General features: G+C 40.8%; 1 protein-coding gene across 5 annotated transcripts in view; it reads right to left on the bottom strand.

Annotated features, from left to right (window-relative positions):
* Nucleotides 1–14873, bottom strand: part of DMGDH (dimethylglycine dehydrogenase) — a 122604-nt gene that overhangs the window by 51086 nt on the left and 56645 nt on the right. For 3 of the 5 annotated variants that reach the window (XR_010126472.1, XM_054488254.2, XM_063665427.1), the window contains exons 3-5: nt 6363–6461; nt 4726–4890; nt 1878–2082 (exon numbers count right to left, since the gene is read on the bottom strand). Coding sequence is in view for 4 of the 5 variants with exons in the window: in XM_054488254.2 (XP_054344229.1) it covers nt 1878–2082; nt 4726–4890; nt 6363–6461 (469 nt within the window). In the remaining variant the exon portion in view is untranslated. The remainder of the gene's footprint in view (nt 1–1877; nt 2083–4725; nt 4891–6362; nt 6462–14873) is intronic. The other 2 variants (XM_063665429.1, XM_063665428.1) reach the window with 1 other exon arrangement.

Consider the following 14873-nt stretch of genomic DNA (forward strand, 5'->3'; position numbering starts at 1 on the left):
AGTCAGGAATGTATGATTGCCTAAAGTACTGTGTTGAGAAAAATGGTGGGGCTTCGTCCAAGTCCATCTGAAATGAGTGCAGCGATTGATTAGCAATGTCTGCCACAGGTGCTGGATGTGGAAGTCTCAGTATGTTACTTTAGTATTTGCTATAATGATGAAAACAGTCAAATGTTTTTAGGGCCTGAATTCATGTGACTATAGAAAAAGTTGCAAAATTACAAAGAATCCTTGCTACTTAGAAAAAAGTCTGAATTATTTCATTGCCTTAAGTTTTCTGACAGAATTTAGACCAGAGATTCCTAAGGACATTAAGAGAGGATAGTGTCAGATGGAGACTGGAGGGAAAGTGAGGCTTAAAAACAATGCAATGTTGTATTGTACCACTGCTCTTATTTTTTAGGCAAGTTATTTTATATTATTGCAAATTTCAAATTATATTAAAGAAAGCATGAGATTTAATTGCTTTTCAAATAGGAGGCATGGGTGAGAGAAATTCGGAAATAACTAATTTAGACTCTTAAATATTGAAGACGTGACTTTTTCTCTAGGACCACTAAAAATGCTTTGTTAAAAATAATATCAATCGGCTGGACGCTGTGGCTCACGCCTGTAATCCCAGCACTTTGGGAGGCTGAGGCAGGTAGATCACCTGAGGTCAGGAGTTCGAGAGGAGCCTGGGCAACATGGTGAAACCCCATCTCTACTAAAAATACAAAAATTAGCCAGGTGTGGTGGCGGGCTCCTGTTATTCCTGCCACTCAGGAGGCCGAGGTAGGAGAATCGCTTGAAACCAGGTTGCAGTGAGCTGAGATCGCGCCGTTGCACTCCAGCCTGGGGCACAAGAGCAAAACCTCGTCAAAAAAAAAAAAAACCATATATATATGTATATACCTCAAAAGTTACAATACAGAGGAAAGAATCATAACGGTATGGGTTTCTGGCTTGTCCTCATGGGATATCATTTGATCTGATAAATAATAAAGATTGTTTTCATTTTATAATTTAAGCAAGAACTCAAAGAAAATCAGTCACTGCCTCATGCTTATTTTAGGTTTTAAAGGAAACATTATAAACTATAGGAAAATACAGACTATTATCCCAGTTTAGACTGCACAAGCATTTTCACTATAATTTATTTTGCATGTGTGATACTTGAAAATGACTTGACATGCAATCCACCTATTAGAAAGTGTATTAACTCAAGAATCAAAAGGCCAGATCCCAGTCCTGGCTCTGACATAACGATCAGTGGCCGCTTGGCCAAGTAACATGACCCTTTTAGACCTTGCCTCTGCAAATGAAAATGAGTGTGTTGTTGGATTATCCCAAATATCCCTTTTGGCTTCACTACTCTGAGTCCAAACTGTAACAGAACAACAAAAAGAGAAGATTATGACATATGTTTAATAATGTTCTAGAAGGAAAAGCGTTTAAAAACTTTTCAACTAGAGTCAAAAGTCATCAGAAACGGATGAGAGAGAACCCAAATGATCAAATCTGCCCTAAAAAGCAAATTGAACACAAAGAGGATGCTTATGAACTTCAACACTAGAATTTGGTTATTCATATAGAGAAACAGTGAACACAGGAAGGAAAAATAAACATAATTTGGAAAAACACAATCTGGAGCAAAATAAAATGCAGAATGGAGAAAATAAGCAACTTTTTTTGGATAACCAAGGACAGAGTGATAGTGCATCCACCAAGAGCAAAGTGATAGAGGGAGGGCTTTGTCACTTAGAAACAGACAAAATGTTTAACTTGGGAGCATCACAGTGCTTCATGACAACGTCCATCGTACGAAACATTATGGCTAAATATCTTCTTTCTTTGGCACTTAAAAAACACAAATTTCAAAAAAATGATATGCTTACCTGCAGCATTCACAATTCTATTTGCTCTCATAGACCCCTGTGGTGTTTCAACGTCCCATGTTCCATCTGACCTGGCTTTCAGAGAAGTTACTGGTGCAGGATATTTTAAAAGGGCACCATATTTCCTAGCCCCAGCAGCCAGTGCCATAGTTAGAGAATAAGGATCAATGTGACCATCTCCAGGATTATACAATCCAGCTAAAACCTAAATCAATCATAGCAGAGTCAATATTCAAACAAATATATACTTATTACTCAGTAAAAATATATCCTGCTAGTAAACGTTTAGTAAAACTGGACTTCAAAAGTGTTTCTTGATCTGGAAAGTGACTGGGTCCCTGAAGACTTCATGAAAAAGCCACCATTCAAGTCCTGGACTGCTGAAAAGAAAGAGAAATAAACCTCTATCTTGTTTACACCTTCTTATTTTGGTTTCTGACATCTTAAGCCAAATCTAATTCCAACTGATATATCAATTATAATTTATATTTAATTTTTAATACTGTTAATAAATTCACATGTTCAATAATATATCTGGTGTCAGGAAATTTATGTTTGATTCAATCATTCAACAATTAATTCTTGAATATCTACTTTGTTTTAGGCCTTCAGGCAAGGTAGTGCGGGGAAAACAAAGAAGAATGAAACTCAGATGGGATAGGTTGATAGAATGATCAGTGAAGTATTATATATAGGTCTCATCTATTCAACAAAAATTGGCTGAGCACCAAATACAAGCAAGGAGCTTTTGTCAAATGTCTTTTCTGTATCTATTGAAATAATCGTGTAGTTTTGTCCTTTATTCTATTAATGTGGTATTTTTACACTGATTAATTTTTAGATGTTAAACCAACCCTGCATTCCTGGAATACATTCCATTTGGTCATACTGCATAATCTGTTTTATATGTTGCTGAATTCAGTTTGCTAGTATTTTGTTGAGGATTTTTGTATCTATGTTCAAAAGGGATACCAGTCTTTCTTTTTGGGGGGATGCCTTTGTCTGATTTTGTTATCAGGGCAATACTGGCCTCATAGAATGAGTTGAGAGGCATTCACTCTTCTTCTATTTTGGAAGAGTTTGAGAGAGATTGGCATTAAGTCTTCTCTACATATCTGGTAAAATTAACTACTGAAGTCATCCAGGCCTGGGGTTTTCTTTGTGGGAAGTTTTTGATTACGAATTCAATCTTTTCATTTATTATAGGTCTTGTGCAAGGGACTTTCTATTTTAAGGGAATTCACATTTCTAAAGACTTCCAAATGTCACACAGGTGTTTTATAATGGATAGGACCCCGTTGTAGTGATCCCACATCTGTTTGGTTTGGTACTTTCTCCCAGATGCAGAGAATACCCTTCACACGTATTCCCATTGCTTAATGAATGCCCTTGAGAAAAATTCATGATAGTGAGGAGTTCCAGCAAAGCATTCAGGATTGACATATAAACAAATGTAAATATATCCTTACTGGTAGTGGAGGTAAAATTTCAATGCAGACAATGCAGTGCAACACCAATCTGCCATCACACTGGTATCACACACAGCTATAGACAAGGGAGTGCCAGCAGCCTGTGAAGACTCGCAAAGGCAAACAACCCTAGCACCCAAGTCAATGATACGAACCCTCAGAGATGGGAACTGCTGCAGTGGTCACCAGCAGGGAAATAAGCATGTGTTTCCCCAACAGCCCCATCTGATACACTTGGGCAAGATGTATAATGCAAGGGAGTCAGAGAGCATGGGTTCAAATCTCTACTCCAGCTCTTTCTAGTGAATGAGCTTGGGCTCACTATGTAAACTGTCTGAGCTAAAATTTCCTGTCTAACAATAATATATACTGCATAACATAGATATAGATATAAACTTTTTTTTTATTTCTTAAATTTTAGAGACAGGCTCTCACTTCGTTGCTCAGGCTGGAGTGCAGTAGTGTAATCATAGCTCACTACAACCTCAAACTCCTGGGCTCAACAGATCCTCTTGCCTCAGCTTCCCAAGTAGCTAGGACTACAGATGGAATCCTACTACCCCACACTCAGTTAATTTTGTGTGTGTGTGTGAGTGTGTAGAGATGAGGTCTCAGTATGTTGCCTAGGCTAATCTTGAACTCCTCGCCTCAAGCAATCCCCCCACCTTGGCCCTACCACATGCTGGGATTACAGGAGTGAGCCATGGCATCCGACCTGCCTCATACTATTATTGTGAAGATTACATGAAATTATGCATGTAAGGACTTAGCATACTAACTGGTACGTAAATATGTGCTATAGTAAGTGTTAGCTATTGTTATTATTATTCAAAAGGAATTATTACCCAGTAGGAAAAAAACACTAAATTTCACGTCAAGTAGTTTCTCTCAGGCAAATGTGGTATAAATCTAGATCCATACCTGGCACAGAGTCTGTAAGGGGAGTACAGCTATAAGCTAGGTGATATTTGTAAAGCAATGTACCATGGCATTTCTTAATTTGATTTTTAAAACATTTTAATACCACAGTCTTTCTAGACATTTAACATATCAGGTTATCATTCTCTCTGCAGTTCTCAAACAGAAGGTTTGTTATGGAAACGCTTAGATCTGGGGGACACAATAATGGAAAGGTATTGAAAATGTTTAATCAATTGTCAAAGGTGAAAAATAACAAGATTTGTCATTACCTTTTTATATATCATTTACTGTATATAACAGCCCACCTTGTAAATTACCCAAATTCCAAAATTAATCATACGATTTTGCCACATTTAAAATGTGTGTACAAAGTTTTCTGTTTTTAGTTAACTTCTTAATAACTTTTTCTAATTTTTACTTAAGTCAACAAATGGTAAAAATGCCCTTAAGATAAATACCTTATTCATGTTGAGTAAAGGGAACATCTCTTGAATTTTTTCAGGTTCAATGATACACTGTTCTGTTGCATGCCAGCCAGTCCGAGTCATTTGATATTTAAATTCATCTACCCTTACAGGGGTGGTAGCAAGTCTGATACTACCTGGCTGATGGAATCCCACCACCTGTGACAATAATTCCAGTAAGAGCATATAAATAAGTCATTGTTTGGTACTCAAACATGGTTCTGCTCCAGTATAATGAAAATGCAGCTGTACAAAAAGATTTATTACGAGTGAAAGAAATAACTATTAAAATATTTGCATCTTATTAAAAGACACTTATTCAGCAACTACCATATTTACTAAGTGCCTCTTCGGAGCCAGGCACTATTCTAAGCCCCACAGGTGTAGGGGTGAACAAGAAAGGTAAAGACTCTGCCTAAGTGGCATTTACACCCCACAGCTGAAGACAGACAGCTAAATGCAAAATCACAGTAGCATGGAATGAGTGTTAATGTACAGAGTGAACAAAAATTGTAAGAAAAAGAAAGACAAAAAATTTAAGGAGAGATCATGTAGAATCAAAATGTTGCAATGCTTAGATTGTCTGAATTGAAGTAAACATTCATTTGACATTTATTAAAGTCCTTCAGTTTGCCAAGCACTCAGTTACAGAGATAAAAGATATAGCCCTTGCCCTCAAGTTACTTGTAGGGAGGACCAACAAGTAAATCAACAATTACAATAGAGAGAGATTCAAGTTATAAAAGAGGTGTGCACAAGTGCTCTGAAAACCAAGAGATAGGACCTCCAGCTTTGGCCTGCCTAGCAGGCAGGAAAAATCAAGGAAGGCTTCTTAAAGGTGGTGACCCCAGGGAAGGTGGATGCTGAAGACGGGGCCAGGGGGAATGTTGTTTCAGAGGAAGCAGCAGAAAACAGAACACAACACAAACAAAAAGCAGTGATTTGAGAGAGCTCAGCACATTCCAAAACTATATGTTATTGAGAGTAGCTGAAGCAGATAAGCAGAGGGAAGGGTGGCAAAAGAAACTGTTGGGACAGCAGGCAGAGGTCAGCTGACAAAGGTCATGCTCCTAAGGCCATGCTAATCCTTTGGCTTTGTCCAGTAGACTGTGGGGAGCCATTGGACGGTTTAGGCAAGGGAAGTGACATGGAAAATTTGAGACCTCAGTCTTAGCCTATGGATACTCTTTTGCCTGCCATTTTATTTTGAGAGTTTGAGTAAATATGAGAAGGGATAAACATGAAAGTGAGGGGCTTTTAATGAAGTACTGTTCAGAGGCATGGGACAATCTGGTACATTCTATTGTCAGATCCTTTGCAATGCAATTGCTGAAAGACTCCGATTTCTTAGTTTCTAGATATAGTAACCGGCTAAAGATACTTTTGAAAGCTGCTTTTTATTCTTTCCTCATTTAAAAAATAAAGAATGGTTCATGACATGAATAATATACTTTGAGAAATTAAGTTGATTTTAAAGCAGACTCTAGAGGTTCTTACCTTAAACTCTCATCATATTCCTCTACTACATTAAGCACTTCACACAGTCATACACAACGATGCATCAAAATCCTTCAGAAATCTTACATGTTTCTGAGAGGCCGACCTAACAGTTTCAAGTTAAATGCCTTTACCTGTCCAGTTTCTTCTTCCAGTTTCTCATAAAGTTTGATGCTATCATAATGTATTTTCTTCAAGTTTATTCCAGGATGAAAGTAAGTTGTTAAACCTGCCTTAAAAGCAGAGAGGAAAAGAAATACTGAAAAAAATTAACATTCTCAAAATGTTGACAGTTTATCTGTTAAGCAATAATTTAATGCTGGAAAGAAACTGAGAAGCACCAGCCCTTTGGGATGACAACACATCAGCACCAGTTTGAGCACACCAGAGCATAAGGCTCATGACAGATTTTAAGAAGCAATGTGAACTATGTGAGTAAAGTGAGAGCCAGCCAATAAACATACATGTTAAGTCCCTAAAAGTTAACATGGATAGCGTTGTATAGAGATTCAGAAATGGGATGATTTAGATGGAAGGTTTAGGACTATGTGCTATATAGTCCTATATATGACTATATAGAAAAGTATGTTGGGAGGCCAAGGTGGGCAGATCATTAGGTCAGGAGGAGTTCGAGACCAGCCTGGCCAACATGGTGAAACCCCGTCTCTATTAAAAATACAAAAATTAGCTGGGCGTGGTGGTGGGCACCTGTAATCCCAGCTACTCGGGAGGCTGAGGCAGCAGAATTGCTTGAAACTAAAAGGTGGAGCTTGCAGTGAACCAAGATCACGCCTCTGCACTCCAGCCTGGGCAAAAGAGCAAAACTCCATCTCAATAAATAAATAAATAAAAGTATGGGGGAGGCCAGGCGCGGTGGCTCACATCTGTAATCCCAGCACTTTGGGAGGCCGAGGTGGGTGGATTACTTGAGGTCAGGAGTTCGAGACTAGCCTGGCCAATATGGAGAAACCCCGTCTCTACTAAAAATACAAAAAATTAGCCAGGCATGGTGGTGCAAGCCTGCAGTCCCAGCTACTTGGGAGGCTGAGGCAGGAGAATAGCTTGAACCTGGGAGGCAGAGGTTGCAGTGAGCCAAGATCACACCATTGCACTCCAACCTGGGTGACAGAGTGAGACTCTGTCTCAAAAAAGAACAGAAAAAAGTAATGGGGGAATGGCATACAATGTGGATTCAAGCCAGCAAACCATGTGTGTGTTCCCTTAAGCAGAAGGACCATGGACTAGCACAGGATCTTCTTTGACCCAGTCTCCACCCTTCCCTTGAATGGAGCAGCCCTCCTGGTCCTTTCCTGAAATTGCAAAATTTAAGAATTAGAAAATTCCTTATCACTGGAGCCTGATGAATAGGTCAACAGATTTTTGTCAAAGCTTAACCTGTTTGATGAGCACATAGGTGGTACACTGCAAATCTTTGTTGAATAAATATTGATTGATTATTCTCAGAAAAAAGTATCTAAATATTAGCTACACTAAAACCCCTTTTCTCAAATCTGGCAGCTGTAATGTGGAATCCAGACAAAGAATTCTAAGCAATTATATGAAGCAGGTTCTCTCAAGTGTCTGGGGCCTCACTGGGCAGCTAATTTAACCTGGAAAGCTCATCAGAACACAATCTGTTCACAGTAAAATCTACTTAGGAGTATTTATAAGGTACTTCTATGGTAGTGGTGGGCATTTGACCCTCCTGCACTCAAATACGCCATTAAAGTTTGTCAATCATCCTTTATAACCAAAACCCTGGGGCTTCCATCCAGTACTTGTTCAAGCATCTGAACATACCCATGGCTGATTTTTTTTTTTTTTAAGAAAAATCCTGGCCCAGCTTATAGGTCATCCAGTAGCACAGCTCCATGTGGAAGTAGAGAAGGGATTCCATTACAATGCACCTGTAAGCCAAGCTCTTCAACTTCATGGCCAAACATGCCCTGCTGCTTTAACATGTTGGTATCCAGTATGCATGCAAACTTTCCTGGTTCAATAATAGAGAATCTCTGGCCTTCAGGTATCTGCTAGCAACCCCCATTTTGTCTTCAACATATCTTCTATATATGTCCTATATAAAACTGACAATATATATTTTCAGTTGAGAAATCTGGTCATCACAAGCACTGGCCTAGGGTACTGATCACCATCCACTCCTCAGGATCCTGTAAGCTTTATACCTGGGTTAAGCTAGACCATTGGAAAATTATCTATCTATACTACACAATCCTCTTCTCCCTCACTCCAGAAATTTTAAGTTAATTCTCTTTCATTTGAAAAGGTCACATTGGTTCATTTTTTCAAAAACTCTTACTGAAGACATTTAGCCCAATGTACTTTGTGTAGGTAACAAATTCTTTTAGAAATTCGTTGTGAAGGAAAAGTTAGTCTCCCTTACTGCAAAGTATATCCAGTTCTACTAAACAATTCACACTACCCTCTTTTCCTTGCTGCTACGATAGTCAGAAGTAAGATATGGACTCAATTTTCTCACTCAGACATAGAAATTATTTAATTTTTATCCCTTTCTTTTATATATTGGCTTTTAAAATCTGTGTTTAAAATTTGGGGCTACCTGTATTAGTGCTTCTATTTAAACTATTTGAAAGTGACATCGCACATGGTATCTTTTGTTAATTTAAGTGCCAGGCTTGAATATGAAGATGGCACAATGTTTTTATCTTCTGTGACTTCAACAAGGGCATATTAAATGAGAAGCCTGAAAGAAGGAGAAAACATTGTTCTTATCCCTCAGGATTTTATAGTCTGAGGTTATGAAACTTTCGTACAGGAAACAATTAAATCAAGGGTAAATGATTGAGTCCTAGACACGTAGTAACTATGAAACTAGGGAAAGAGAAGATGCCAGAAAGGTCACAGAAGTCATAGGAAAGGAGTTTAGCTGTCGTTTAGAAAAAGTGATTGTAGTTGGTGGAGAAGATAAGGAAGGGAAGATGAAACAGAGATGTAATCATTAAGAATTACAACCCTTCGAATAAATTAAGAATTTATAAATCTTTCTTGAGATAAATAAATAAATAAGTAGAGGAGAATGTAAAGCTCTTCCTTAGACTGACAATTAATAAGATAAAAGGAATGATGGAGTTAGAAAATTCATCGCTGGATGCTAAATAATGGATAGCATAACGGATGCTAACTAGTGCTTCCCCTATCTCCTTCACAACCCTCTCCCTTTCTCAGGAGCCTCTACTACCTCAAAAAGTCCAGTGACTGATGTCAAACCATCCTATATTCCAGTGGCTCCAAATCTTTCACTCATACATTTACACTCAATACAAAGTTTTGAATATAACCACTCAAATACGTGTATTTCTTTCCTTACATGTGATATGTAAATATTAATAGAGATCATAAACACACAAAACAACTTAGAATAAGTGAAGTACTCAAAAACACTTTTTATTTTATATATTGTGTAGAAAAGCTTTTGAATATGAAGCTTATTAAGAACATTTTAGCAAGAGCTATGTGATTAATACATTTCATTATTAAAATATCTGTGCTACCTTAACGTTTGTAATACAGCAATGTGAAGGCCTGGTTCTGGCTTTATGTTATTTTGAGACTGCTTTTAATGGTTGTATAGCTGCAGAAGACACCGCTCAGTGAGGCACACACCCAAGTGAGAGAAGTGCACGATTGGCTGTGTCTCTGCATCCTGACACCCCTTCCTCTACCTCAGTCAACACCCATATGAAGGTTTCTCTTCACATTTGACTATGACATTTCATGTTCTTGTGTCTGCCTGTTGTTGTTACAAACTAGTTGGAAGGTATTGCATTTTTTGTATTTTAAGTAAATGGGAACAAATCCTGTTGAAACTCCTCATTTAGAAAAAATTTGAAATGGGCTAACAGTTTATTTGTCGCATATATGAGAGTTTTTCCATGTGATACATATTATTTTCGGGCAGAAAACCTAATAATATACCAACATTTCCAAACATCCCTTTTCAAAATGCTCTTTTCCCACCAGGACTATTTTGCAAAAGGCAATTATTTCTTACTTACTGAAAGCATCACTTTTTCTGTGAAGGGACAGGCTGCATCTATTTTTTTTAACATATAACCTGCTATGTAGAAATGACCGGCAGCCGTTTGCATTCACAACTTTTTAGCTACTGCTAGTAGATAACCAGGAAACCTGTATGTAATACAATATCCCAAAGTTCACCCCTCTCCCTTTCATCACACATGATATTATTTAAAGCCCTATTTCTATAAAGCTAATCACAATGGTGATATCCTACAGCACGCAATCTGCACCATGTCATGGTATACGGAAGACAAGAGAAAGAATGAGGACACTCCCACCATGAAGTGCCAACCTCCTGCGTAGTCAACCTTGAAATCATACACAACACGTCATCCACATGAAATGTGAGGGCTATTTATAAATATCAGTAAAGCTTAACTTCTTTCTTACATTTGCAGACAAAAACAAATGGAAAGTTCTTATATTGCCTCCTACACCCCAAATGGATCATCCTGAATCTTTAGTCCTCAGCTCTCCAAACATCTACTTTGGTACCATTCCCAAGGGCAGCCCCTTCTCAGGATCCCAAGCTCCAAACCTCCTTCTTACTCCATCCTCTTGTTTCCCTGCATCCACATGAAATGCTCTATCCTATTAGGTGTATTATGAGCTGACAAAGCAGTCTTGTTAAAACCTTCAGATTTATGGATTTGTGATTCCATTTAGAAGATTCACTTTGCAGGCTGTGCTTTCCTCTCCAAGCATTTGATTCCCACACTCTCCAGACACTTCTCTCATGGAGCACATATCGTGCTTCAGGGAAACTGCCTTTATTTTTATAGTCTGCCCCTTGTTAGCTGGCTCTGCAACCTTCCTTATTCTCAGATCTACTCCACAAATATCTCTGTGTTAAAAATTCCTAATATGCAAAAAAATAAAAAATAAAAATTAAAAAAAAAATTCCTAATATGCTCTCTCTCCCTCTCCCCTCTCCCCTCTTCGGTCTCCCTCTCCTTCTTTTTTCAGTCTCCCTCTGTTGCCGAAGCTGGACTGTACTGCCGTGATCTCAGCTCGCTGCAACCTCCCTGCCTCGGGCTCCTGTGATTCTCCTGCCTCAGCCTGCCGAGTGCCTGGGATTGCAGGCACGCGCCACCACGCCTGACTGGTTTTTGTATTTTTGGTGGAGACGGGGTTTCGCCGTGTTGACCCGGCTGGTCTCCAGCTCCTGGCCTCGAGTGATCTGCCCCCTCGGCCTCCCGAGGCGCTGGGATTGCAGACGGAGTCTCGCTCACTCAATGCTCAATGTTGCCCAGGCTGGAGTGCAGTGGCGTGATCTCAGCTCGCTACAACCTCCACCTCCCAGCCGCCTGCCTTGGCCTCCCAAAGTGCTAAGATTACAGCCTCTGCCCGGCCGCCATCCCCTATAGGAAGTAAGGAGTGTCTCTGCCCAGCTGCCCATCGTCTGGGATGTGAGGAGCGCCTCTGCCCGGCCGCCCAGTCTGGGAGGAAGTGAGGAGCGCCTCTGCCCGGCCGCCACCCCGTCTGGGAGGAAGTGAGGAGCGCCTCTGCCCGGCCGCCCTGTCTGGGAGGAAGTGAAGAGCGCCTCTGCCCGGCCGCCACCCCGTCTGGGAGGAAGTGAAGAGCGCCTCTGCCCTGCCGCCCCCTCTGGGAGGTGAGCGTCTCTGCCCGGCCGCCCCATCTGGGAAGTGAGGAGCGCCTCTGCCCTGCCGCCCCGTCTGGGAAGTGAGGAGCACCTCTGCCCGGCCGCCCCGTCTGGGAGGAGAAATTCTTCTGCCTTGGGATGCTGTTGATCTACGGCCTTGCCCCCAGCCCCCTGCTCTCTGAAACATGTGCTGTGTCAACTCAGGGTTAAATGGATTAAGGGCGGTGCAGGATATGCTTTGTTAAACAGATGCTTGAAGGCAGCATGCTCTTTAAGAGTCATCACCACTCCCTAATCTCAAGTACCCAGGGACACAAACACTGCGGAAGGCCGCAGGGACCTCTGCCTAGGAAAACCAGAGACCTTTGTTCATGTGTTTATCTGCTGACCTTCTCTCCACTATTATCCTATGACCCTGCCATATCACCCTCTCCGAGAAACACCCAAGAATGATCAATAAATACTTACAAAAAAAAAAAAAAAGCAATATAAAGACACAAATAGATATTATAGTACAATATTAAATACTACAATATTCAAGATGATATTAAAATTATATATATCTACATCTATATGCATATAAGGATCTCAGTAAATGATATTGTCTAAAAAAAAAAAAATTCCTAATATCAGCCTGGAACGGTGGCTCACGCCTGTAATCCCAGTACTTTGGGAGGCTGAGGAGGGCAGATCACGAGGTCAAGAGATTGAGACCATCCTGGCCAACATGGTGAAACCTCGTCTCTACTAAAAATACAAAAATTAGCTGGGTGTGGTGGCGCGCACCTGTAGTCCCAGCTACTTGGGAGGCTGAGGCAGAGAATCACTTGAACCCAGGAGGTGGAGGTTGCAGTGAGCTGAGATCATGCCATTGTACTCCAGCCTGGCAACAGAGTGAGACTCTGTCTCAAAAAAAAAAAAAACAACTCAATATGGCCAGGCTCAGTGGCTCAAGCCTATAACCCCAGCACTTTGGGAGGCTGAAGTGGGAGGACTGCTTGAGCCCAGGAGTTTGAGACCAGCCTGGACAATGTAGGGAGACCTCATCTCTACAAAAAACTTTAAAAATTAGCAAGGCGTGGTCATGCACACCTGTGGTCCCAGCTACAGGTGCTGATGTAAGAGCATTGCTTGAGCCCATAGGTTGAGGCTGCAGTGAGTCATGATCATGCCAGTGCACTCCAGCCTGGGTGACAGAGTGAAACTCTCTCTCAAAAACACACACACACACAACACCTAATATGTTGGATTTCTTCATGCTGCTGCTCAGAGGGAGGCATCTTTGACTTGCAAAAAAACCCTAGAATCAACTTCCTAGGACAACTCTCTTTTATTCCATGGGGGCCAAATAACCTGGCTTCTGATGCCTGATTCCACCTTGAACTCACACTGCATGGATCCTCATTTTGTAAACCATAGCCTAATACCTTGTATGCAAAGCAGGATAATGCCTTTCCCCACTCATTTTGGTATCTTTGTGTTTAAGAAAAAAATATTTTGCATAGTTAACTTTTAGATTAAGGGTATGTTGCTTTTTATTCATGGGACATCTAAAAAATAAAATTTCAAGGAATCCTGTAACCTCTTCTAAAATGCAGGCCAGGCCAGGTGTGATGGCTCATGCCTGTAATTCTAAAGTCTTGGGAGGTTGAGGCTGGAGGATCATTTGAGGCCAGGAGTTTAAGACCAGCCTGGGCAACATAGTGAGACCCCCATTTCTAAAAAAATTAAGAAAATAGCTGGGCATGGTAGCGCGCACCTATACAATCCTAGCTAATCGGGAGGATCGCTTGAGCCCGGGAGTTTGTGCTTATAGTGAGCTATGATTGCCCCACTGCACTCCAGCCTGGGCAACAGATAAAGACCCTGTCTCAAAAAATAATGATAATAATAATAGTAATAAAATCAAATGCAGGCCACATTAAATCAGTATATAAGTGAGCAAATAAGTAATTCAAACATTAAAGTGTATGCCCTCAGTAACAATTCAGAAGTAGTGAGAGGGTGTAAGCCCTCCCTCGAAGGGTATTTCCACTTGCCTACATTTCCCTGCCTAAATGATCTTTCCTGAATAGTCTCATGGCCCCCTGGCTCACTGCTCCCTGGTCTCTGTTGGCAGGTCGCCTCTTTGAAACATCCTCCTTAGCACCTCCTTCTTCTCCTCCTCCATCATTTTGCATCCTTGACTGTATTTTACTTTTCTTCATGGTGATTACTCTCTAGCATTGATAGGTGTTTTCTGTCTGCCCCACCAGAATGTGAGCTCCACAAGGGCAAGGTCTTTGGGCTTTTAAGTCTGGGCAGCACTCTCCCCTAGATTCAGCTGGAAGCAGGCAACCCTTTTCATGCTAGACTCTCCACCCTATACTTTAAGCACATGCTAGATGTCAAAAAGTCCCTCAAAGTAGGGTTCCCTCTTGTTACCTCTTCTCAGCCGAGGAAGGCTGATGATGAAATGGGATGATGAGCAGGGGCTAACGCTGCCCAAAAGAAAATTGCACCAGCAGTCATAAAAACTTCCTCTCCCATCCTTAACTGATGTCAGAAATTCCTGGTTTGGCAATATGACAGCAGTGTCAATCCCTTCATTCTACCTGGGCAGCTTTCCAGGTAAGTCTAGTCAATTATGGCGCAGCCCTGGAACAATTATGCATACCATGAAGAATGCAAGACTGACTTCGCCTGTGTCTCATGTAACACAAAAGCTGTGCCACACTTTTGCAGTCCTCATATTCAAGTCCTCAGGGGGCCAAACTATCATCTCACAGCATAAAATTAAAACCATAAGGCCAGGTGCAGTGGTTCACTCCTGTAATCTCAGCACTTTGGGAGGCTGAGGCGGGAGGATCACGAGATCAAGAGATTGAGACCAGCCTGACCAACATGGTGAAATCCCATCTCTACTAAAAATACAAAAATTAGCTGGGTGTGGTGGTGCGCCTATAGTCTCAGCTACTCGGAAGGCTGAGGCAAGAGAATCGCT

This window comes from Pongo pygmaeus, chromosome 4 (assembly GCF_028885625.2).
Source record: "Pongo pygmaeus isolate AG05252 chromosome 4, NHGRI_mPonPyg2-v2.0_pri, whole genome shotgun sequence".
In the NCBI taxonomy this organism is placed as follows: domain Eukaryota; kingdom Metazoa; phylum Chordata; class Mammalia; order Primates; family Hominidae; genus Pongo; species Pongo pygmaeus.